The sequence below is a fragment of the Neovison vison genome, chromosome 13 (assembly GCF_020171115.1).
Source record: "Neovison vison isolate M4711 chromosome 13, ASM_NN_V1, whole genome shotgun sequence".
Lineage (NCBI taxonomy): Eukaryota > Metazoa > Chordata > Mammalia > Carnivora > Mustelidae > Neogale > Neogale vison.
The window spans coordinates 18537126-18560136 of NC_058103.1; the positions used below are offsets into that span (position 1 = coordinate 18537126).

General features: G+C 43.8%; 1 protein-coding gene across 23 annotated transcripts in view; it reads left to right on the plus strand.

Annotated features, from left to right (window-relative positions):
• The window catches only part of NRXN3 (neurexin 3), a 1586092-nt gene that overhangs the window by 115017 nt on the left and 1448064 nt on the right, over positions 1 to 23011 (plus strand). For 16 of the 23 annotated variants that reach the window (XM_044230674.1, XM_044230680.1, XM_044230666.1 and 13 more), the window contains exons 4-5: positions 1734 to 1763; positions 4457 to 4468. In XM_044230674.1, the coding sequence (XP_044086609.1) occupies positions 1734 to 1763; positions 4457 to 4468 (42 nt within the window). The remainder of the gene's footprint in view (positions 1 to 1733; positions 1764 to 4456; positions 4469 to 23011) is intronic. The other 7 variants (XM_044230668.1, XM_044230694.1, XM_044230670.1 and 4 more) reach the window with 1 other exon arrangement.

Here is a 23011-nt window from a genome sequence, read left to right on the forward strand (position 1 = left end):
GTTGATTTCATACATTTAAATTCTGCAGAACAATTGCCACCAGAGTGTTTACCACTCCATCCTGTCAGAGAATCCCTGTTTTTTGTTTGTTTGTTTTTTGTGGTGAGAAATTTAAACTGTACTTTCTTAGCAACTTGGAAATACATAATACAGTATTATTTTCTTTTCATTTTTAACCCTTTCTTTTACTCTTAGGTATCTCCTTGGATCTTCTTATTCTCATTTCTTAATTCTACAACCCTCCTGTGAACTAGCCATCTTTCCATACACCCTACCTGGCTGCCTGAGCCTCTCCCCTTTAGGGCTCTTGATCTGGATGTTGAGGGCTCTGGCTTGGTCCAGAAATACCAGGCATTGGAAGAATAGTGACACTGCTGAGGTTTCTCTTAGCCAAATGTAGGGCCCTTTGTTCTCTCTCCTTATCATCTTTTCTCAAAAAGGGCCAAAAATTTCTTTTTAAGCTAAACAAATCATGAGAACGACTTACTTTGGCATGATTCCACTCCTCTGTGAGTGTTAATCCAGGGCCTTGAGAAATGAATGCCAGAAATGTGCATTTAAAATATGATTATAGTTTAATGAAATTTGTTTAAAAACTAGATTCCACGACATTTACGGCACGTGTATCTATGTATTTAATATATCATTGATCTTTTTAAAAGTCAGTTGCTTGACCCATATTTTCCTCTGATTACTTTTCTAAATCTCTTGTAATCTCCAAAAACATTTGCGGATTTCTATACTTCAGAGATTTTTTTTTTTCTCCTTTATTAATCCTGTATATCCCTGAATTCCACTCTGGGTAAAGGTTCTCTGGGGTGACCTGGAGTTTGTTAAAATAATAAAAGCAATGGGAGAGCAAACTGGTGCTTCTGGATACTGGTTGGAAATCTTTTCTTTTAATAGATTTATCAGAGTTTACTTCCCCTGAAATAATAAGCTCTTAATAGCCTTGTTTGACTTCCTTAAGAACATAGCCAGAGGTTGTGCTGTTGGTTCACTGGGACTTTGTATACCTTCTTTAACCCATTCAGTGCTGGGCTCGTCTCCTTGATCAAGGGCGAGAGACCTTCTGAGATGAGGTGGTGGGGGAGGGGGGCGGAGGCCATGGAGGGCAGGGATGTGGTTGTCCCTGGGCTAAGACAAAGGTGAGAGGGAAAAGTAGTTTCAGGTTGCCTGAGAAGCCCTTGCAAGCACGAACTCATTTAATATGTCCAGCATGATTCCATTTTTGGAGAAGAGAATACAGTACCTAAAAAATAAAATTGGGCAGGAACCTCTGGATGGTGGGATTACAACAGATTTTTTTTTTCTTTTCTGAATTTTCCAGTGTTGCTACAGTGACCATGTATTACTGCAAAAAGCCATTTAAAAGAGAGAAGGAGATGTGCTTGGCCTCACCTCTTGAGTCTCCTTCCCGAGGGACCTAATCTTTAATAGATTTATTTCAAACCTAAGCATCGCATGGAGCAGTGTGGTGAGAGGAAGGCTCTCATGAGGAGGCCCTGGGCAGTCCAGCCAACAAAAGGCCGTCCTGCAACGGAGGGCCACCCCTGTGCTGCCCGGCTTCTGAGCCTCGGTGTGTGCTCCTGAGTGTGTGTGAAGGCCTGCCACTCCTTCCTCTTGTCAACTAAGAGATGATTGCATTGCGTTGCGAATTTTAACTTTGTCTTCTTTCTTTTTTCCTTTCCCTTCCCCTCCTCACCCCTTCCGTCCTCCTTCCCCTCCTCAAGGCCTCTCCCATCTCATGATGAGCGAACAAGGTAGGTGCTTGGTGCTTGCAACATTGCAGCTGCCCCGAATTGCTTGCCTTCGTGCCTCTGGCTGGCCGCTCGGAGTCTCATTGTTGCTGGCAGGCCGTTTGCTGCCTGTCCCTCCCGCTGTGGGCCGGGCTGGCAGCAGGCCACCCTGGGGTGGGGAGTACCGTTCCCGATGCATCTTGGTTTCCTGTCCCCGTCATCCCTTTGGCTTGTCCATTCTGCACCACCATTTGTCATCCCGGGCACTGGCCCTGCAGGGCTGCCTCCAAGAGAGAAGCATGAAACAAGGCATGACGGCGTCGATAATGGGGGTGAATGGAGCTAATTTCCGAGCAACAGAGCGGTTAACTTCCTCCTGCTCCTCCCCGGGCCCCATGCTGGGGCCCTGTGGTTGGAGGAGAGGAGCTGGGCTTCTCCCTGATTTTCACTCTGAGTAAAGGTTTGCTTTTTGTCTTCCCCTCCATCCCATTGCCCACTGTAATGACTTTCCGCCCCACATGGTCAAAGGAAGCCCTTGGGGGTTTGACTGTTTTCAGTTTTATATAAAAGCAAAAACCACCCAAAGAACATGCTAATGTCTTCATGGCAGGATTCTAACTCATTATACACCCTGAAGAAAACTGCATATAAAGATCTGTAAATTCAGCATCTGCAACCTAAAATATTCAAATATGCAGGGAATGAGCTGTGCAGGAAATTCAGCTCAGCTAAGCACAGGGTGGGCTGTGAATGAAGCCTTTTTCTCCTAAATAAAAATTTTCCACATCATCAGCCTAAATCAGGATTTGAGAACTGAGCCTACTTAAAATTGTCTTTTCCTTCACTGTTCAATTGCTACTATTGTGTTTCTTCTGAGCCTTGGGATGATTGTCAGATTGGTCTACCTGCCTTGCCCTGACACCCAAAGACTGTACTTCAATTTCTCTTATCTGATTCTTTGCAAAAAACACATGGGACTATGGTACCTCTTTTGGAGGACCAAAGGAAAGGGCAAGGTGGGGCCCATCTATGTTGTCTGGGTTTTCTTGATATTTTGAGGAGGGTGGGGCAATCCTGAAGGGTCACTCTTCTTCCCTGTTCAATTACACTGGACCCATCAGTTGGTGTTGCCGTAAAGGGGAGCATGCTGAGATCAACAAACCACCCAGGGCTGAAAGAAGTTTGCTTATGATGTCCAGGGAGCTGTAGTGGTGGGCAGTTGAGGGCATCCAGACTTGACAAGACAGTGTAACGAGGAAGCACACCTTCCCAGTAGAATTGAATCCTCCGGAGCTTAGCCAAGATCTGCGATGCGGACTCGACTTTCAATGAAGATACCATCTGGGATAGAGTGAATGTCAAAGAACAGAGCTGGAGACAGGAGGTCAGGGGACTTCGGCAGTGTTAGATGGAGCTCTGGAAGAGAGTGGGATAAAGCCTCATTATCCTTGTCTGAGGATGAGGGAAGTTATCTGCTGACAGCAGCTAACTATGAAGTACATATGAATAGAGAGGATGCACTTGATGTCAGCCTGGTGTCTGGGAGTTTGGGAAAGTTAAGCACTTCTCTGCAAACCAGGATGCGCCAGGCTCTTTGAATTACTGGAATCTGATTGGCCTGACTTTGATAGCAAGTTCCCACATAGCTCGGTCTCCACACTGGTCTGAACAACAATGTGGAGAATCTGTATTATCTACCTCCCCCCACTCTCCCATCCCCTCCTCAGTTTCTCTTGGGCCCCCAGCATGATGTGTACCTGAGCAGGGAATTTGCACATACACATGTAGGCATGCTCTGGGCTAAGTCCAGCACTTTCTAGAAATAGAGTCTTGAAGCAATGAAAGAATGTCAGACACAGCAGATACCATGAATTCCTCGTTAAAGAGATTTCCAAGAAAGGATGCAGAATTCTTCTGGGTGGTCAGTGTCTCTTAAGTGTTTAAGTTGCAACTTGCAGTTTAATCTGTTTTGGGGAAGGTTCTTTGACTGCATTCCCCTTCACTCATGTTTTCCCATTCCCACTCCCTTCTCTGTTCTTGCCCTGTGACAACTGCCCAAGAAGTCAACCCTGCTTCTCACCTCCACTGCTTTTCTTCCCCTCTTCCTTCACCATGAAAGAAAGATTTCTCTCTGGTTCCCACTGAATCTCCAGCATTGGTTTCTGATGCCCGAAAGTATGTCTAGGAATACTTACCTGTGTTGTATGTGTGCACCACTTGTACATGTATGTGACACTCTTGGTCGCCGTGACTCATGTTAATGGTTGGAAAATGCCACCGGAGAACTTGGCTTTGTTGAGACTTTCCCAAACCAAGTTTACGTCAGTGAAGTGTGTTCAGTTTCACATACATGTGGCTGCCCAGTGCTCTTGCATGCAGACTTGACCATGTTTCCAAGAAAGGGCCTGGGAAGAAATAAATGGGAAAAGCTTAAGCGTGAAGCTGGTGAGGGCAGCTGGCAAAGCTGTTTTGGCTTGTTTAGGCTTCACATTGTGCATTTGTCTTGTGCTGCTTTCTCTAGATATTGTGCTGTTGCATTTACTGTTGTGAGTTTTTGTGGTGTCTGTTATATTTATTTGTGTGTCTGCAGTGTGCTGATGTTTTCCTCTCCCTGCTCTCTCTCTCTCTCTCTCTCTCTCTCTCTCTTTCTCTCACCGCCTCCGTGGTGGACACCATGCTTCCTCTACTTAACTGGACCTTCCACTTCATTTCTGTAGGTAGAAGTAAAGGTAGAGATGATTTTATTTTTCTCATTATAACTATCAATCTGCCTTCTGCAATATTCATGCCTCCAAGGGGAATTGTCGATTCTGATGAATACAGTCCAGATTATAACTGAGTGCTTTTAACAACAACTAAACAAATAAATAAATAAAAAGCCAATGCTATCATTTCCCTTCACTGCACTTCATGTTCGGTGGTTGGGGTTCATTCCGAGTTGGCCTGCCTCCCTCTGAATCCAGGATGGGACTTTATCCATTATGACCGTGCTATTTCTAGCAGAAACGGGGGACTCTGAAAGTAATTATGCAGAACTATTTCACTTAAATGTGGAATTGTCTGAGATTCTGTCCCGGTCAGTGTTCAGAGGAACAGGGGAGATGTGAGATGCCATACTGTTGTTTCCATTCCTTGAGACACCTGGAATCGAGACAGCATCTGTGAGGGAAGGATGATAAGAAAGGGGAGAGGAGTGGTGTATTGCTTGAAATTTAATGTGAAATTTGGGGGATTCGTATGTATTGCTGTTTTATCTTCCGTGTTTCCTGCATTTGGGGGAGTAGAAATGTCCTGACTGGGGGCAATGGGCTAAGAAGGGTGGGACCGAGAAGAGCTGCAGAAGGACATGGGAATGACAGTGCACTCCATTGGAAGAGCATGGAGAAAGGTAACACTGGACTGTCCCTTCCAAAGTCTACCTTTGCCAGGTAGGCAGGGAACAGGAGAGGCGCAGAGAGGGTGGGCTTGCTCCAGTGCTCTGACAGGCCTTTCAGCATCACACCTTTGGGGAGAGCACAGCTCACTCCTTCACTCAGTCAAAGCTGTCAGAGACCCGAGCCCAAGAACATGGCTCACCAGCTCAAGTTGGATTAGCTGGGCAGCAGCGAAGGGAGGGTTGAACTGATAAATTATAAATATGAATCTACGTCCGGTTCTCTTCTCTTCCCTCCTCACTCTCCAGCCCTATTTCTGTGGAGTTGTGTACCGCTGCTTGCTGCAAAGACTGGCAAATCACAGGAATAGGAAATGTGAATTCTGGCGTGAGGATGTTGAAGAAGGAAGGGGCTGACAGCTTACTGAACGTGCTGATTTGACTTGGGTCTAAGAACGGGCCATCTCTCTTTTGAGTTTTATGCTGTTCTGGATTTTTAAAGTTATGTATGGTTACCTTGGAAGCAGTTTGGGTCTTTCCACTTTGGAGTCAGCTGATTGCCTATTCTTTTTACACTAACCACAGGAGGGCTCATTTTCAGAAATTTGTCACGGGGAACCCTTACCCCATTATGAGCTTGGAGCCTTTGGAAAGGAGGTGGGAAAGGGAGAAGAGGCAGAGGAAGGCTGAGTGGAAGCATACATCTATGTCTGCCCCTTCTGCTTCTCTGCTTCGTTCAACCAGAGGCTGCCAGAGATCTCTTCAGAGGCAAAACCACCAATCCTTTCCCAGGACTCAGCCCTTCTGAAGCATGTAACTGTGTGTCCCCTGCCCCTCTTCTCACTGGCTTCTGCGAGAATACACGAGAGGGAGTCTTCCTGTCTTCTTCCCTTCCCACGCCTCCAAATCTCTCCTTTTCTCTCTGTAATCCCCTAAACCGTCCCATAAGATAGATCTTCCTTGCTTTTGAACATGGGTACCTTCTTTTCTTTCTCTGGCTACTGCTGCTACCTCTGAGCATGTCCTTTGTACCAGCAACTGTGTCCTGTGCTTTCTATGCCTTATTGTCCTTAATCCCCACACCTGTTGTATAAGGTAGGTGATGGTGTTACCGCAGCTTTACGGAGAAGTACAAGGCTCAGAGAGCTATGTTTGCCTATGTCAGTTGGCTACTAAGTGGAAATGAAACTCAGAATCTGGGCCCCTAACCTCTGCTCCTATGACCTGTCTTCGATCCAAGGATGCCTTCCATGGATGTCCCTCCCTGCTGCTTTCCTGGCAGGGACCTGTCTCAGGTTCCAACCTGCCAGTTTGCATTCTCTGTAACGCAGGTCCCTATAAATATTCCACTGCTGTGACCTCAGTGTGTCTAAAGTCAACCTTCATATCAGCTTCCCTTTGCGACGTCCCAATTTTCGTTCATGGTGCCTCGGTCCTCCTCATCACCCAGACTTGAAAACCAGGAATCGCGTTCTATCCTTCCTGAACTTTTCTGTGTCCTGGGTGATCAGTTGAGAGATCTTACTGAGATTCTCCTCTGTAATATCCCATGCATCTCTACTGTCAACACCCTCATTCAGTTCCCAGGTAGCCCTTATTTAATTTTTGCCCAAGCCTCATTCGTCCTCCTGCCCCTTCCAGGCTATCTAGTAACTGAGAACTACTTACGTTCTGCTGTCCTCTACCAGGGATGCAGAATTAGCTGTCTCACTTTCGAAGTCGTCCCTAAGATGGCCTAGTGTACCTTTAATCTTCTCTCCTATTAATCTCAGATGCAAAATTGTTGCCAAATAGGGTACCGCGAAACCTTCCTGGACCTTTCCTCTTCTGCTAGCTTTACTTATTCTCTTTCTCTCTCCGGTAACCACTCCTCCTCACCTTTGTTCTGCCCATTGAAATCATATGGAGATTTCATTTCCTAGTTGTTGCTGTCTGTCCTTGAGTGCTGTATTTGGAGGTAAGCTCGCACTTCATATATCTCTCTAATATTTCCTATTAGAGTTACTGGGGAGCTGGACCACTCCACTCTGCAAGATGGGCAAGGATGTGGAAGGCAAACATATTCATTTGTTAATGTCCAGATGTGTGTAGCATTGTAGGGTGCATGTGGAAGGGACTCCAGATCTCTAATCCTTCTTAGTCTGCTGTCAATCATCTTCCTAAAAGTGAAAATAAAGCAAAATTAAAATTAAATCGGATCATGTAGCTCATCTGTTCAAAAGCTTTTGAAGGATTCTCATTGTATAATTGTCAATGTGCCTCCCCAGCTTTATTTTCTATAATACCTTCCACTGCACCCTCTCACCCCTGCCGGCCCCCTGTCTCCTGAAGTCAACAACTCACTCGGCCTGAATTCACATTATGGTTTCCTGCCTTTAGTCTTTGGCCGGGGCTCTGCCCTCTTTCTTGAATGTCCTTGGAATACCCTTCCTCTCCTTATCACGCTTTAAAGCCAAGCCTCCTAGGTGTGGCAGACTTTGTGCTTCTGTTACGGAGTTCTGTGCCAAAGCGCCTTCAATCCAATTTACTTGTGTGTTTCGGGCAGCCTCTCCCTACAGGACAGAGGCTGCATCTTGGTCATTTCTGTTACTTACACTGCATTTAGCTCCGTATTTGGTCCAGAATCATACACCAACCTGTGTCCCTTATCACTGACCTCCTCAGCCTCACAACCGCCTGAGCCAAGAAGCCCCAGTGGGTCATGGACTGAGGCCAGATATTGTGGTTCCACTTCTCTCCTCACCCAGGCCTTCTTTTGGCCCTGTGTGTGCAAATGACAGAGGGAAATGGTCACAGATTGATTGCATCAGAATAAAAGCAGGAAAAGTCTTTGGATTGATTTTTAGGAGATTGTCAGAGGAAAGAAAGCCTCAGATCTTGTCATTCTTCAAAGCTGAGCAGCAAAGCCGTGAGAGCAGAATGGAAAGAATCATGATGTGAAATCTACAAGACAGAGTGGGATGTATGCGTATACGTGCAGCTGTCATGGTCATCGCCACATTCGGGAAGCCTTTGGGCTGCCCTGAGCCAAAAGCCATTGTGACTACTAGGCAGTGGCTGAGTGGGGGAGGTACACAGCAACCCGCCTTGGTCAGCTTTTTGGACCTGATTTTGACAGTCTTTGTTTAAATGTTGAGTGTGTTTTAGCTTTTATCCTCTTTTTCTTATTGACTTAGGGATTGTCCATTCTGGGTTAGGTCACCAAATATTTTTCCTTGAAACTGAACCTGGGGTAGATGTTGCGGACTCCGTGTCAACAGGGGCCTGATAGGTGTCATCAAGGAGCAGATCCCGTGTAATAAAAATCCTGGTGTGAGATCAGCAACAGAGAGAGGCGGGGACATTGACAAATGGGGGAGCACACATCGTGTCAAGGGCGGCGGGCTCTGCTCTGCTCCAGCTAGTTGCTGCCGCAAAGAATGCACGCCCAGTGTCCCGAGATCCTCAAGAAAAGCCGGAAGTGGATTTATAAAAACATATAAATATAAATAAATATAAAAAATTATAAAAATTTAAGTTTATATATATTTATAAATATATAAATATAAATATATATAAACTTTATAAATATAAATAAATATAAAAATTTATAAAAATATAAGTTTATGGCATCTTTCGTTTTAAGTACATATGTATATATGTATGTATATATGAACACACTGTAGGCCACAAGCTACAAGCTTTTGACCTTTGGCTTGAGGAAGAAAGAGTAAGATTTCTCACCGAACGTCAATGGTGGGAAGCAGTCATTGGCAGCATCCTTGATTCCATTTCTCTTTGCCTGTAGCAGCGGTCAGGGAGCAGGAAACTTTACTACCCTCAGCACTGCTGCCGGGGAGCCCGATCCACGTGTTGGGTGAAGTTGGTTTTGTAAAGCAGCGTAGGCTGTGGAGGGTACGACAAATGCTGAGAATGAACAGGAAGAGCAGTCACAGACTGCAACAATGGCCAAGAAGTTTCATGAATTTTAAATCCCGAGGGCAGCGGAGGGTGGCATTTACTTTCTTTTTCCTTTTTTACAGAGCCCTTTATTACTGGACTAGATAGTGTTGACCCCAAGATCTACTTTAATCTGTCAGAACTTAAAGATCTCTTTCAATTTATTTGCATGTATTTTCTCCCATGTAGATTTGATCATTTGCCTTCCAGTCCTGAACTAGTCAATACTGGCCAAACTAGAAGGAGATAATCAAGCTACATGAACTCGAATGTGATTCCATGTAGATTGTATTTTGCTGATAATAACATTAAGAAAGCTGGTTTGAGGAGTTGAGCCCTCTCTTGTCCCTGCTAGGACCAGAAAGCCCTGCAAAGAAGTTACTGTTTTGATAGCCAACTGTTTATGCAAATTAGTAAATGCAATGCCAGCTACTAATTATGAAAATAAACTCATCTGTGCTCTATAAATATCTAATTATAATAAAATAGGGGCAATATTACATTTCCATCTCTTGCCTCATCTGTTTCTCATCTACCAGTGATCTGTCCTCTTGACAATGAATAAAATCACTTTGTTTTTTTTAAAGAAGCCTGTTTTCCATGCCTCTTTCCCCCCTTCTAAGGTTTTGAAAGACTGCGGGGGAAAATAGATTTATTTTCAAGTAAAATTGCCTGATTTTAGCAACTCTGTGTTTTTGACATTGATGTCTTTGAAATTGTGCTTTAAAAATATGAAGTGTTTATTTTAAATTTCCTTGTTTAGAAATTTTCATTGGACAGTGAAGACTTTTTTTTAGAACAGTTGTTCTTGGAGTTTTTTTTTTTTTTAAATGTTAATGTGAGCAGATTTATTAGTAAAATGTGTGATGGATCAATGGGATGTTTCAATTAAATTCCAATTGACCACATCAAGGAAAATATTGCTCAGATTTCCAAGCAACATGCTTATTTCCTTCTCAATTATCAATTTGGATTAATTGGTTATGCACAGATTTTATATCTGTGTGTGTATATATATCATAAAACACTTTCTCCTTGAACTTGAGTAGTGCTCTGCTTGTATAGCCTTTAATCAAACAAAGTTGATCTTAGAGGTATAGACTTTAATCAAACCGAGTTGGTTAATCTTAGAGGATAGATAATTTTCAACTGTAGATCTCTAGGTAGACCCATATAAACTTAACTGATAGCATCGACAGGTAAAGGACCTTTCGAATTCAATTGTGACATGCTTATGCCTCATCTCTTTTATAAATCGAGAATCCAGAAGGGTAACATGGTGGAAAAAACATTTGATAAGAAAACAAGCAAATGTATTGCCTTGTGTGCTTGGGCTTGTATATGTCATGGACTATTTCTCTGGTGTGCAGGGCAGTGTAGTGTATCTGGGTGTAGGTATAATTTCTCCACATACATATTTACAGGTTTATCATGGTTGAATGTGTTCTCGCATGTGGCTTCCATACGTAGTATACTGAAAAGAATACAGTCCAGGGAGCCGTGCCTCTGAATTTAGCGTATTGTCTGCTGTAACAACAGAAAAGTGATGTTTAGTCACCATTCGGCAAATACTGACAGAGAGCCAACGATGTGCTGGGCCAGGACCAGGTGCTGAGGACACAGGACAAGCTACGCAGACATGGGCCGGGCCTCCGACACCTCGGTGACGGTCCACAGCAGTATGAAAATGGCTTTCGGCTGTAACAGCTACCTCTCGTCCTAAAGTTTTAAATAAATTCAGTGTTCAGCATATTGATGTATCTGGAGTTTTAGAAGTAATTTTATGAATTTATCTTGAAGGGAAAGTGTCAGGTAATACTTGAGTTCAAATCGCCCACCCTTTAAATTCTCCGATGCAGGGAAGAGAATATTCTTTGCGGGTGAACAAGCAGGAATTTTTCATTTTTTCATTCGCTCGCTTATTGGGAGAGAGCACACACGGTGTAATATGTTAAGTTCACACTCAAGAGTACGCTTAAATATTTAACCTGTATACGCCCCTGTCAGTGCCCATCCCCCCCATAAGGCTCTGTCCTGCTACTTTCTGTCCCTTATTTTTAATATAGTGTTCTCCACTCCAAAGCTGTGCATATCCATGTAGTAATCTACCAGCAGGCAGGCTCCAGAGTGCTTTCGTTTTCATGAAGGAAGGCTAGCCTTGTGAGAGAGGAAGGCAATTGTGGTTTTTATTGTGTGTCAACAGAGTCACGAATGTTGTCATTCGAGGACGTGTGTAGCTTTGCTCTGTCTTTGATGGCACTCGGATTTCCTTCTGCACAAAGAGAACATCTAATTGATATCATTGGGCTTTTCTTTTCTTTTTTTTCCTAAGGCATTAGTGGCTAGTAGAACAGCAGAGGTAGAAAGGACCATATGCTTTGTAAAAAGCCAGACTAATAACACTTTCTGATGGACATCTGATTTTTAAAAGTGCGGCATCTTTCATTAAAATTTACGTGTGAAGGAAGGGCGGGCGCGGTGACATGGAAGCTAATGCAGCTTGCGCGTCTTGACATAATAACAATCACAAGAAACTGGAGATCCCAGATGGCAGCTTGGCCTTTGCCATCCTTTTAATAAGCTACTAACTGCTAATTATTTCACTCTTTGGGGCAAGTTAATTTACTGTTGACTCTTAAAGAGATACTGCTCTTTTTTTCCCTCCTTCGCCAAAATCAGAGCCCTTTCACCTCGAGCTGTTGCAAGTGCTTCCCTGCGGGTTGAAAGCTTGTCAGCTGATGGTAACAATGATGGCAAGTACTGGGGTGGAAAATGTTCCTTAATAAATAATAGCTTCTCGTGCTCTTTGAATTTAGAAAAATATATATATATATTTTTTTAAATGTGCTTGGCTAGGGATCCGTTGTGTGTGCGTGCATGCGTGTGTGTAAAAGCAAGAGATCAGGGACCCGTACAGGGAGAGGATCTGAAATCTGGAGCCTGTTTTAGAGTGAAAGAACAGCTGCCTTTTAAATGGTTGCTAATTCTGACAATTAATGCTGTTTTGTGAGTGTGTGATTTTCTGTGATAGCGGTGAGGAGGGATGATGGTGTGTAATAGCTCACTTCCTAAGCGTTATGGTAATGTAGCGCACTGATGAAAGACAGCGGGGTCCGCGTGTTCTGGAGCCCTTTTGAATGAAGAGCCTGCAGAACATGCTTTTTCTGGGTTTCGACTTCCTTAGGATGATTTCGTATTTTAGCACAGGCGCAGATTATTAAATAAGTGTGCAAGTGGCCTTGGATGCATCGGGAGTGTTTGGAAAAGATCCTTGTTTGCAACGAGCTGTCTGACAATCAAAATATTTACTTAAAGATAAGCTAATGACTGTGTCTTGCAAATGCTTGCGGATCCATTATTGAAATGAGAGTCAGTTCTTTGGCTTGATACTATCTGGAACTAGATCTCAAACCTCAAATACTATTGGGTGTAGATGTGTTTGTATTATAATTCTCTCAAAACAAAATAACTTGGGTGTTAGACAACAAACAGAGGTAGGAAAATTTCTTAACCCATTTTCTTAAGCTGAATTAAGTGTGTTACTATGATCAGTTGTACCTTGCTGCTCTTAAGAATTAGGAAACGAGGGGCACCTGGGTGGCTCAGTGGGTTAAAGCCTCTGCTTTCGGCTCGGGTCATGGTCCCGGGGTCCTGGGATCGAGCCCATCGTCGGGCTCTCTGCTCTGTGGGGAGCCTGCTTCCCTCTCTCTCTGTCTGCCTCTCTGCCTATTTGTGATCTTTGTCTGTCAAATAAATAAAATCTTTAAAAAAAAAAAAAAAGAATTAGGGAACGGGGGTGGGGTTGGGGGGGGCACCTGGGTGGCTCAGTCGTTAAGTGGCTGCCTTCAGCTCAGGTCTTGGTCCCAAGGTTCTGGGATGGGAGCCCATATGGGGCTTCCTGCTGGGTGGGAAGCCTGCTTCTGCTTCTCCCGCTCTCCCTGCTTGTGTTCCCTCTCTCGCTGTCTCTCTCTCTCTCTCTCTCTCTCTCTCTGTCAAATAAATAAATAAATAAAATCTTAAAAAAAAAAAAAAAAGAATTACTAAACAGTGGGGCACCTGGGTGGTGTAGTGGGTTAGGCATGTGACTCTTGATTTCAGCTCAGGTAGTGATCTCAGGGTTGTGAGATCAAGCCCTCTATCTGACTCTGTGCTCAGTGCGAAGTCTGCTTGCCCCTTTCTCTCTGCTCACCCCCCCACTTGTTCCATCTCGCTCAAAGAAATAAGTAACAAATAAATAAAATATTTAAAAAAAAAGAATTGCTGAATGGTTTAAAATATGCATTGAAAAAACACATTTTCCAATTCTTGGTGAGATCTCTGAACATCTGTGAGTTTTGAGGGTACTATCTTGTCTCAAGTGACTTGTGTGTTGTTTCTCAGTTGATGGGAGGACTGTGGAGATCAATCAAACACTAATCACTTGCTTATTGTTTAAGTCTAGAGGAACTGGACACGTTTTAAGTGTTATATTTCTTTAAAACTAGTGCTTCACCTGATTTCAAAATAACCCCAAGGAAATATACCAGCGTGTGTGTATTTGGGGAGGTTTTGTCATCTTTCAGAATCTGATATTATACAGTGTGTTCAGCCAGATTGCCAACTTCTTAAAGAATTTTGAGAAATGCTAATAATATTCCAAGAAAAAAAAAAAAGCACTGAGAAAAATAAGTTCTCAAAACATAGGTTGAAGACAAAATGAAACATTGTTTTTTGACCGTAAGACTTCTAAGAGCCTTTGTTATGACAATGAAAGTTATACATTGTTGAGAAAGAAAATGTAGTTTTCAAAGTTAGCCAAATTTATGTGATGCAAAATCTTTTTTTTTTTTAATAATTTACATTTTGGATGAGGAGAGCTAGAATTAAAACTGGTGTTCAGTTGAGAAACTTGGGACAAGATAATTCTCGAGTCTTTTTCAAGTCTAATATTGTAAGTTGTCGCGTCTCTAGAATTTGAAAGAGGCTTTTGGATTGGTTTTACTCAAGAATCTTCGTAACTGCATTTTCTGTTTTGATTGGGAATAGTTTTTTGGAGGGATTAGTTTCAATAGGGAAATTACTGCTTCCTGGTAAAATGCATAACACAGATGTTAAAACAACTGCAGTTTTAAAGACACTAGTCTTGTTAACAGGCTTCCAGTTTGTATTACCTAAGTACTTCGACGGTCTCTATCCACTGTGCGTAAACAGCGTTCCTGATAAATGGCCTGCTTCACTGCAGGAAGGGCTGATCTCAGCAGAAGAGGAGAAAATTACTGGGAACTTTAAGTTTTTTTTTTTTTTTAAAGATTTTATTTATTTATTTGACAGAGAGAGATCACAAGTAGGCAGAGAGGCAGGCAGAGAGAGAGAGGGGGAAGCAGGCTCCCTGCTGAGCAGAGAGCCCGATGCGGGACTCGATCCCAGGACTCTGAGATCATGACCTGAGCCGAAGGCAGCGGCTTAACCCACTGAGCCACCCAGGCGCCCCGGAACTTTAAGTTTTATTTGCTTTGAAATTTGTAGCTGGTGAACAGTCCTTGTGGTTATCAGTTTATTGCTAAGACCATTCATCCGAACGCTCTGAGAGTTTGACTATCGATGCCTTTTTCCCCCCCCAGACAGTGAACACATAGGTAGAAGACATTCTTCCCGGAAAGAATGACTTGTACTGTGTTTAAAAATCATTGGCTCCACTAAGGATTTGTGGGCTCTCTCACTGCAAGGCAGAGGCCTTTGTCCTATTTCTGTGCTGTCCTTTCAGCATGAAGTGGTTGCCGTTGGTCATCTGCTGTGGGCCATTCACCTGGGGCTCTTAATCTGGTTATGGAGACATAGTTTGCTGAGCCAGCCGGACCCTCCCCGAGTGACCACTAATGACCATTTACAAATGTCTTGGCCAAAATTGTTATGGGATGGGTGACATTCCCAGTTCTAAACTAATTGATGCAGGTGGTAGTTGAACCTCGAACACCTGACATCCTGGTGTGAATAACTCTAATGCAGGGTCAACATTTGGTATAAAAAAAACCCTGAGATACGTGTCAGAAGACTAGTTTGGGATGCTAAGGGAGAAAACAGGACAGATCAGAGCGCTGAGGTTAGTGCTTGACCTTTACGAGGTAGACAGCCTTGTTAAGCCTTATTATCCTAATAAGTAAAATGGGAACAACAACACTACCTACTTCATAGCGTGGCTGGGAACCACTGAGACAATGTGTATAAAAGGCTTATGTCTGAGCTTAGATCTGACATTAAAAAGACATTAGTTATCACAAACATTAGCAACAAACATTAGTTATCAACATCGTAATAAATACATCTCATCAGTATCGCCATAGATCTGGGAATTTGGAACAAATTAATCTTTTTAACTTTCCACGTCTTTGCCTGTACAGTGCCTACTTGGTGGGTTGGTTCTGGATAGTAACTGATATCATGCAGGTGAAGTGCTCTGCAAATTAAAATGGCGCCATGCAAGGAGGAGTTAGTAGTCCACGAGGACATGCGCTCCACATAAGTAAGGGCGGTACGTGTGTTCGTGACCGTGGCATGTCCCACACCTGTAACACTGCCTGCCTCATGGTAGAAAGGACTCGGTGAGTGTTTGCTGGATGGTTGTTAGAAATCACTGAACTAGTTAGTAACTCTTAGCAGAGTTCAGAAGCGTGGACAGATCCAAGTTTCCTGTGATTCCATTTTACTTTCAGTGGGAGGTCTTTGGGCACTTCCTTTGCAAGAGGCAACTGTTGGCGTCTTCCTTGAGGGCCTCCCATACTACTCGTAGAAAAAGTAATCCCAGGGGGCACCTGGGTGGCTCAGTTGTTAGGCATCTGCCTTCAGCTCAGGGCATGATCCCAGGGTTCTGGGATCGAGCCCCACCTTGGGCTCCCTGCTCAGCGGGAAGCCTGCTTCTCCCTCTGCCACTCCCTCTGCTTGTGTTCCCTCTCTTTCTGTCTCTCTGTGTCAAATAAATAAATAAAGTTAAAAAAAAAAAAAAGTATTCCCGATAAAGCCAGTGTGCTCTTTAGGTGTTAGATGGATATGTTTGCTCCTTTTGTGTGCACAGACTGCTAAGGGATTTCGTTACGTTCCTTTGATGAAACTACGTGAGCCATGAAGAAAACAAACGCATTTGGTTAAGAGCTAGTTTATAAAAAAATGCTGATCTACTTCCCCAGAGTTTAGGAGCGTATAATTTCAGAGCTGAAAGGGAGCTGAGAACTCCTTCAGTCCACCCCACTGTGATTTTGTGGATGACAAAACATATGCTGAGGCGGCAGAAGGGTCCTGCCTGCTGCCACACTGATAATTTGCCATGTTGTGGGCGTCAGACCCAGACCTTCTAACTCCCAAGGCTGTTTTCTTTTCTCTCTCACCAAGCTGCCTCTAAGATGCCACCAACTCGTCGTCACCATCACTGCATGACGGTATTTGTTACAGACACCCCCCCCCACGGGCTGCTGTGCTCATTATCGCTCATGCAGTGTCCGAAAGGTCCCGCAAATAGCGGGTGAGAGCATTCTAAACAAGGATGGCTCTTCAATATGTAACTGCCCCAAGGACCCATGCGACCCCGCTTTGACACTGTCAGTAAATTGCTCTGACTTCCAGGATTTTAGACTCTTTGTACAACTTTCTGGCTTAGAGTAAGAGGGTGACAAATGCCGAGATGATTTAGAAAGCCTTTACACCCGCTTGTTTTTTTCTATTCCTGTCCCATATTGCCAGTTTTTAAGAGGAGATGCCTGTATGGAAATACACTTGGGACTAATTTTCGAACTGTTACTTAATGATTTTTTTCCACTTCTTTTCTTCCATTAAGAATAGTTTCATAATTTTGTTTATAATTTTTTTAACTAAAAAGGAAAATTTAATTTTTTTCAAGTAGGAATCTTTTTATCTTTAAGCCAGTATCATTCCTTCATTGTTGTTATTAAGATTTATTTATTTGAGAGAAAGAGAGAGAGAGCATGTGCATGCTCTGGGGTAGGGACAGAGGGAAACATGCAGACTCCCTGTTCAGCACAGAGCCAAATGTGGGTCTCATCCCAGGATCCTGAGCCCAAACCGGGAGTCTGATGTTCCTCCAGCTGAGCCACCCAGGCAACCCCCCATTTTGTTTTCTTTTTAAAATAATTTTCTGGGTGCCTGGGTGGCTCAGTCGTTAAGTGTCTGCCTTCAGCTTGGGTCATGATTCCAGGGTCCTGGGATTGAGCCCCACATTGGGTTCCCTGCTCGGCGGGAAGCCTGATTCTCCCTTTCCCACTCCCGTTGCTGGTGTTCCCTCTCTCACTGTGTCTCTCTCTGTCAAATAAATAAATAAAATCTTAAAAAAAATAGTAATTTTATACTTTAGAGTTTGCCATGGGTGTGATGGATTAAGTTTAGTGCCTTTCCACCAGGCATTTTTGGGGTCTGTTGATCAACGCATGAAATCAGTTCTTAAATTGTTGCCAAACCACCTTCCTTTAGACTGCTTTGATCACAAGGGCTCTCAAGTGTCAAAGTCATTTGGAGAACTAGATAGATAAAATGCATGAGCACTAAGCTTTTTTCCAGGATAGAATAAATAAATGTGTTTTCTATTATGTGCTCAGCTTTGATAGTGATTTGTTAAAAGGAAAAAAAGAAAGGCGATGATATTAAATATTTACTAGAGTGATTTAGTCGTATTATCTTGTGTTCTGCATCTCTGTTTAATAGTGAAATCAGCTACTGTTGAAATAAACGTCATTAAACCAGAGGTAGTATGAAGGTCACTGACGAGGCAAGGTTAAAGTAATTTGTGGAGAATAATGACTTTTGTCAACTTTCCAGATCCCTTCCTGTTTTTGTCGGCTTTCCTCCAAAAATAATAGGGAAAAAAAATACATTTGAGGATTCACAGCCTCACTTTCTCTCTTGCATCCTTTATGTCCTTTCTGGCCAACCTTGTAGCTGGAAGCCTTTCATGCATTTTTTGTTTCATCCATTTAGTGGACAGAGACAGGACCGTTCTCCCAAGAGGTAAGTGGTTGCATTTCCCTTTACTGGCTCTTCCGTTGGCTCTTGCTTGGCAGTTTGTTTTAGAGGTGAGAGCCAGTGCCTCTTCCTTCTTGGAAATGGTTTATCTTGGCTGAAATGATCCTTACGTTTCTCTACCAGTGCCTCCTTTATGTGAAGCAATTTTTAAAAAATTTTATTTCTCATGTCCCTTTAAAGAAATCTTTGAATGATTACATGACATTATCCCCATTTTCACAGATAAGAAAATAGAAGTCCAGGATTGCAAAACTAGTTACAGAGCTAGTAGCAGGACCAAGATGAGCTTAGCCTTGTCCGAGCCCGGAAGCTGAAGCTGATTCTATGTAACCATGTACCATCGCTTCAACTAATTTTATTGAACATCAGTTTTCCCTTCCATAAACTGGGGATAATGATGCATTAATGTAAGATAGTCTTCATAATGCATATAGATACTATTACATATAATGTATTATCAATAATACATTATTTTACTTGTGGTGAATTGAGAAGTGAACTAACACATGTTAAGTGCCTAACAAGATGTCTGGCTCTTGCTGTAATTTTAATAAATAATATGTTCCCTCCATTCTTGACAGTAACAACAAAGTATAATTGAATTTAACAAGCACTGAACACAAGGGATACACAAATTGAATAAAAATCAGTCTTTGTTCTTTTTAAAAAATTTTTATTTATTTATTTGACAGAGAGAGAGAGAGAGAGCACAAGCAGGCAAAGCAGTAGGCGGAGGGAGAGGGGGAAGCAGGCTCCCCACTGAGCAAGGAGCCTAACACGGGGCTCGCTTCTGGGGCCCAGGATCATGACCTGAGCTGAAGGCAGTTGATTAACCCACTGAGCCACCCAGGCTCCCCTCATTCTTTGTTCTTAAGCAGTTCACAATATGGTAGTATGGTAGGAGGAAAACACCTTTATAATGAATTCCAAAAGCTATTCTTCCCCCCCCCACCCCCTTTTCTTTTGGGCTTTGCACCAAATGATACTTAAAAGGTAAAAGCCTTTTTCTAAGTGAGAGTCGTTGCCTGTGAGTTTGAGATACTATCTGGACACTGCTGGGGCAGCTGCTTGGGGCTCATTGCCCAGCTCGTCTGTGTTTACCTGACCCTGAAGTCCAGGGAGTAGGCTGGGAACAGGATAACACGGAGAGGTGCAGGGAAGTGACGGTGTGTGTTAGGGTAGACTAATTGTTGTGACCAACAGGCCCCAAATCCCAGGAGGTTGATGCTAACAAGTTCCTTATTCGCGTCACACTTTACAGTGCAGATTGGTGCGTGGTGAAGGCGGGGCCTCGGGTCCACACAGTCATTCGGTCATCTTCCATCTTGTGGCTTTGCCATTTTCTAGAACCTTGTCCTTCATTGCATTCCACTGGCAGATGGAGAGAGAGGGAGAAGGTGAGGGAGCATGCAGGGTGTTTTCTTTTGAAGGGTCAAAGCTGGAAGTAGTGTGTGTTGCTGTTGGCCAGAATCCAATCCTGTGATCCCACCTGACTGCCGAGGAGGCTGGGAAAGGTAATTCAGCTGTGTGTCCAGAACGACAGGGAAAGGGTTTTTTTTTTTCTCTGCCCCAGTGGGTGAGTTGTGTTCTATTCTTGCGTCATCTTGGGTCAGGCCTGCTAGACTTCTGCCCCTTACCTTCCACCAATCTAATGAACGCAATGGCTCCCTGGTTTCCATGAGACAGAGGACCCCTGCCCCTTCCTTTTTCTATAATATATATATACATTTTAAATAAAACCTTTCAGAGTTACCATGATGTTTCTCAAAGTGCTGAGAATCACCCCAGGAACTCGTGAAACTAAAGACTTTCGGTTTCTGCTTTAACCACAGAATCTGCAGGTCTCAATTATTCTTATGATCAGGCAAGTTGGAGACATACAGTGCTCTAGCCAACTCCAGTGAATAAAGCAAACCGGAAAGGGAGTGTCTGACTCTAGTAGATGTATTTTGTTGGAAACAAATTTCACATTGATCTTAGCTTGTAAGCCCATTTGTTATACATGAATTTTTATTAAATTACAATTTTTAAATTACAATTTTATTAAATTACAATTTAAATTACAATTTCATTAAATTACAATTTTAATTTTTAAGGGATTTAACCTCACTCTTGTCTTGCATCCATAAACCAAAAGCTAGAAGTGTAGTTGGGATCTTAGCCTACATTGAGGAATGGGACCAGACGCCTGATTCACTAACATTTTGTTTTCTTCTGATTGTTGGGTAAGACTAACTCAGCATCTGTTTTCCCCTCTTCATCACTTCACAAGGGAAATCCTCGATTAAGAGACTTTTCTTGTTTCATCAAGACAATGTTAAGTAGGAGTTCAAGTTTGGTAGGCTTTTGTGGCTGACTTGTGAATCGTTCAATAATGGCAAACCCTTTTAATTCTTACATTCGTATTCTCTTACTCTAGTGTATGTACAGGAGCCATTAAACCACGGTATTTTGAAATGCACTCCCTTCCTGTAAAGCTGTGCCTTTCTCCCTTTGGCCGTGTTGTACTTCTGGAATGGATGTCAGAGTGTGGCTAATTCTGGGCTTGTGACTCTTTTCTTTCTCCCGTTTTGTCTGCCTCTTTTTGTGTCTTTGTGCGCAAGTCTATGATTACTATTGAGTTTTCTCCTAAATGCCAGCAATTATCTCACAGGTGGAGGGATTAGGAGAAAGCCCAGAGCTTTGCACTGGGATTAGAATAAAGGCCGTCTCCACCCGCTTTAAATATAGTGAAGGGGGGAGTGGAGACCTGGAGGAGGTCTGCAGGACTGGGGGAGGGACAGACATTTTGCTTCTGATATTTAAATCCCTAGATGGAGTGAAGGAAGAAACTCCTAATGAAAGAAGGGGGATTAAAAACCTAAGCTGGTTTGAGGTTATTGTTTCCGAGAGCTGGGGATGCGGGAGGGGGAGACAGCAACGTGTCTGTTCCTCAGCTGGTTGTTTCCCCAGCTTCTTCAACTGAGAGGTTTATGGTTTTATTGTATTTATTTATTTATTTGTTGGTCTGACAGTCTGTTTTTGGGGGGGGGGGGCTGGGGAGCAGAGAGTTCAGAGGGTCTAATATATGCCCAGGCCAGGGGAATTTTGGTGAAACATTATCTTTCTTCCCAGCAGGGAATGATTTATTTACCTGGTAAGTCAGTTAGGATGCTTTCAGCTGCAAATAACAGAACTTTCAGCTCAGCTGCCTTAAATAACAAAGGGAATTTATGGGCTCTGTTCTTGAAAAGTCCAGTAACTCAAAGGATTTGACCAAGACCTACCATCTCACTTCGCCCATTTTTTGGCTTTGCTTTCTTGATGTTGGCTTCCTTCTTGGTGGGCTGCTTCCCTTGTGATCCCAAGAGGGCTGACGGCCATTCCCAGGGTGATTTGCTTCTCGATTCACGTAAGACGAGTTCAGCAGAAACCCTGGGGCTTCCAACGAATGGGACCTGCTGAAGTCATGTGATTCTCTCTGACCCTAGTCAGAGGGATGAATTTCGCTAGTTGTCTTAGGCCTGACTCGTATGCTCAAGTTCCAGAATTAAGGGAGAGAGTAAGCTGTTCCTGCAGCACAGGAAATTCAGGGGGAGGCTGGATATTTGACCCCACATTTTGGGAATTGGGGATTAGATATTGTGTAACAGAAGCCTACTGCACCTGAATGGGAGACTTGGAAAAATCCAAAGCCAAACCCAAGCAGGTTATTAGTCTCCTCATCAGGAAGCTCTGGGTGTGTGTCCTTCACTCTGTCCATCTGGCAGTCATGTGCTCCTCCTGCATGAAGAGGGGTTGTCTGTGGGGGAGTGTGTGTCCCAACAGGGGCTCTATTTGGAAGCACAGAGCCAGGAGGGGACGGTCCTCTGGAATCCCAGCATCCATGTAATGAGGGTATCAGTATCTCCAGATCTTTCTACACTGATGTGAAGGGAGGCAGGGACAGTGTCCTCAGGAGTGGACGGAATGCCAGGCTCAGCTCGCTTCAGGTGAAAAGTGCTTCGATGGCGTCTTTTCCTCTCGCCAGGTCTCAGGCCTCTGCCTGGGTCAGCTGACACGGGTCTCTACTGATGGATAACCCAGGGAGGCAGCCCTCTGGTCTCAAGTGTGTTTTTAACAGAGTGGCTCTCAGTAAATATCTCTTCCTCAAATGCCTCTCCTCATTCACAGAGTCTTTCTTTTTAGCTGCTGCTTAATCAGCTGCTGCCCCTTGGCACACTGACCTAATTCTCAGCCACACATTTTGTCTGGGCTTGGGAGGCGGTGCCTCCCGTGTGTCCCTGCTGATGTTCCCTCCACCTTGACCTGTGGCTACCACCCTCATAACGTGCCTTACACCTCCCTCCCTACCTCCACCCTGTGGCTGGGGCCTTTGGCCAAACGGGCAGCCAGTGGGGCCTGCAGAACTGAATGGGTCTTGAGCGGCTGTGGTTGGAGGGTGTGGTTATTGCCTCCAGACCAAGCCCCTTGAGGGCAAAGCAAAGCCTCTTTAATGGACGGCTCCTACCCCTTCACAGCAAGGTTGCATTTGACCTTTCTGAAACCGATTTTCGACAGTGCTTCTCACAGTGGAACCTGCATATGCAACATCTGAACATCTTGTTACAATGCAGGTTCTCGGGGAGGGTTGGGGTGGAGCCTGAGATGCTGCATTTCTAACAGGCTTCAGTAGGGGGCTGGTGATGCCCATGCTGCTGCTGGACTGGGGTCCACACTGTGGACGAGGAAGTCTTTCAGGCTGCCCCCTTGAATGATCTTGCAATTGAAGCCTTTTGCTTCTTTAAGAAGTCAGAATGCAAAAAAGGAGAGCACGTGTGTCTGGAAGTAGATAGGGGAGCTGGGACTCTAATTTTGAGGAGTTGCTTGTCTGACCAAGCAGATACCTGGTGTAACTCAAGTCTTCTCCTTCTCCTCGGATGATAGAGGTGGAGTGATACTCTTTGCCTCTATCTCCTCGTCTGTATGAGGTACAATG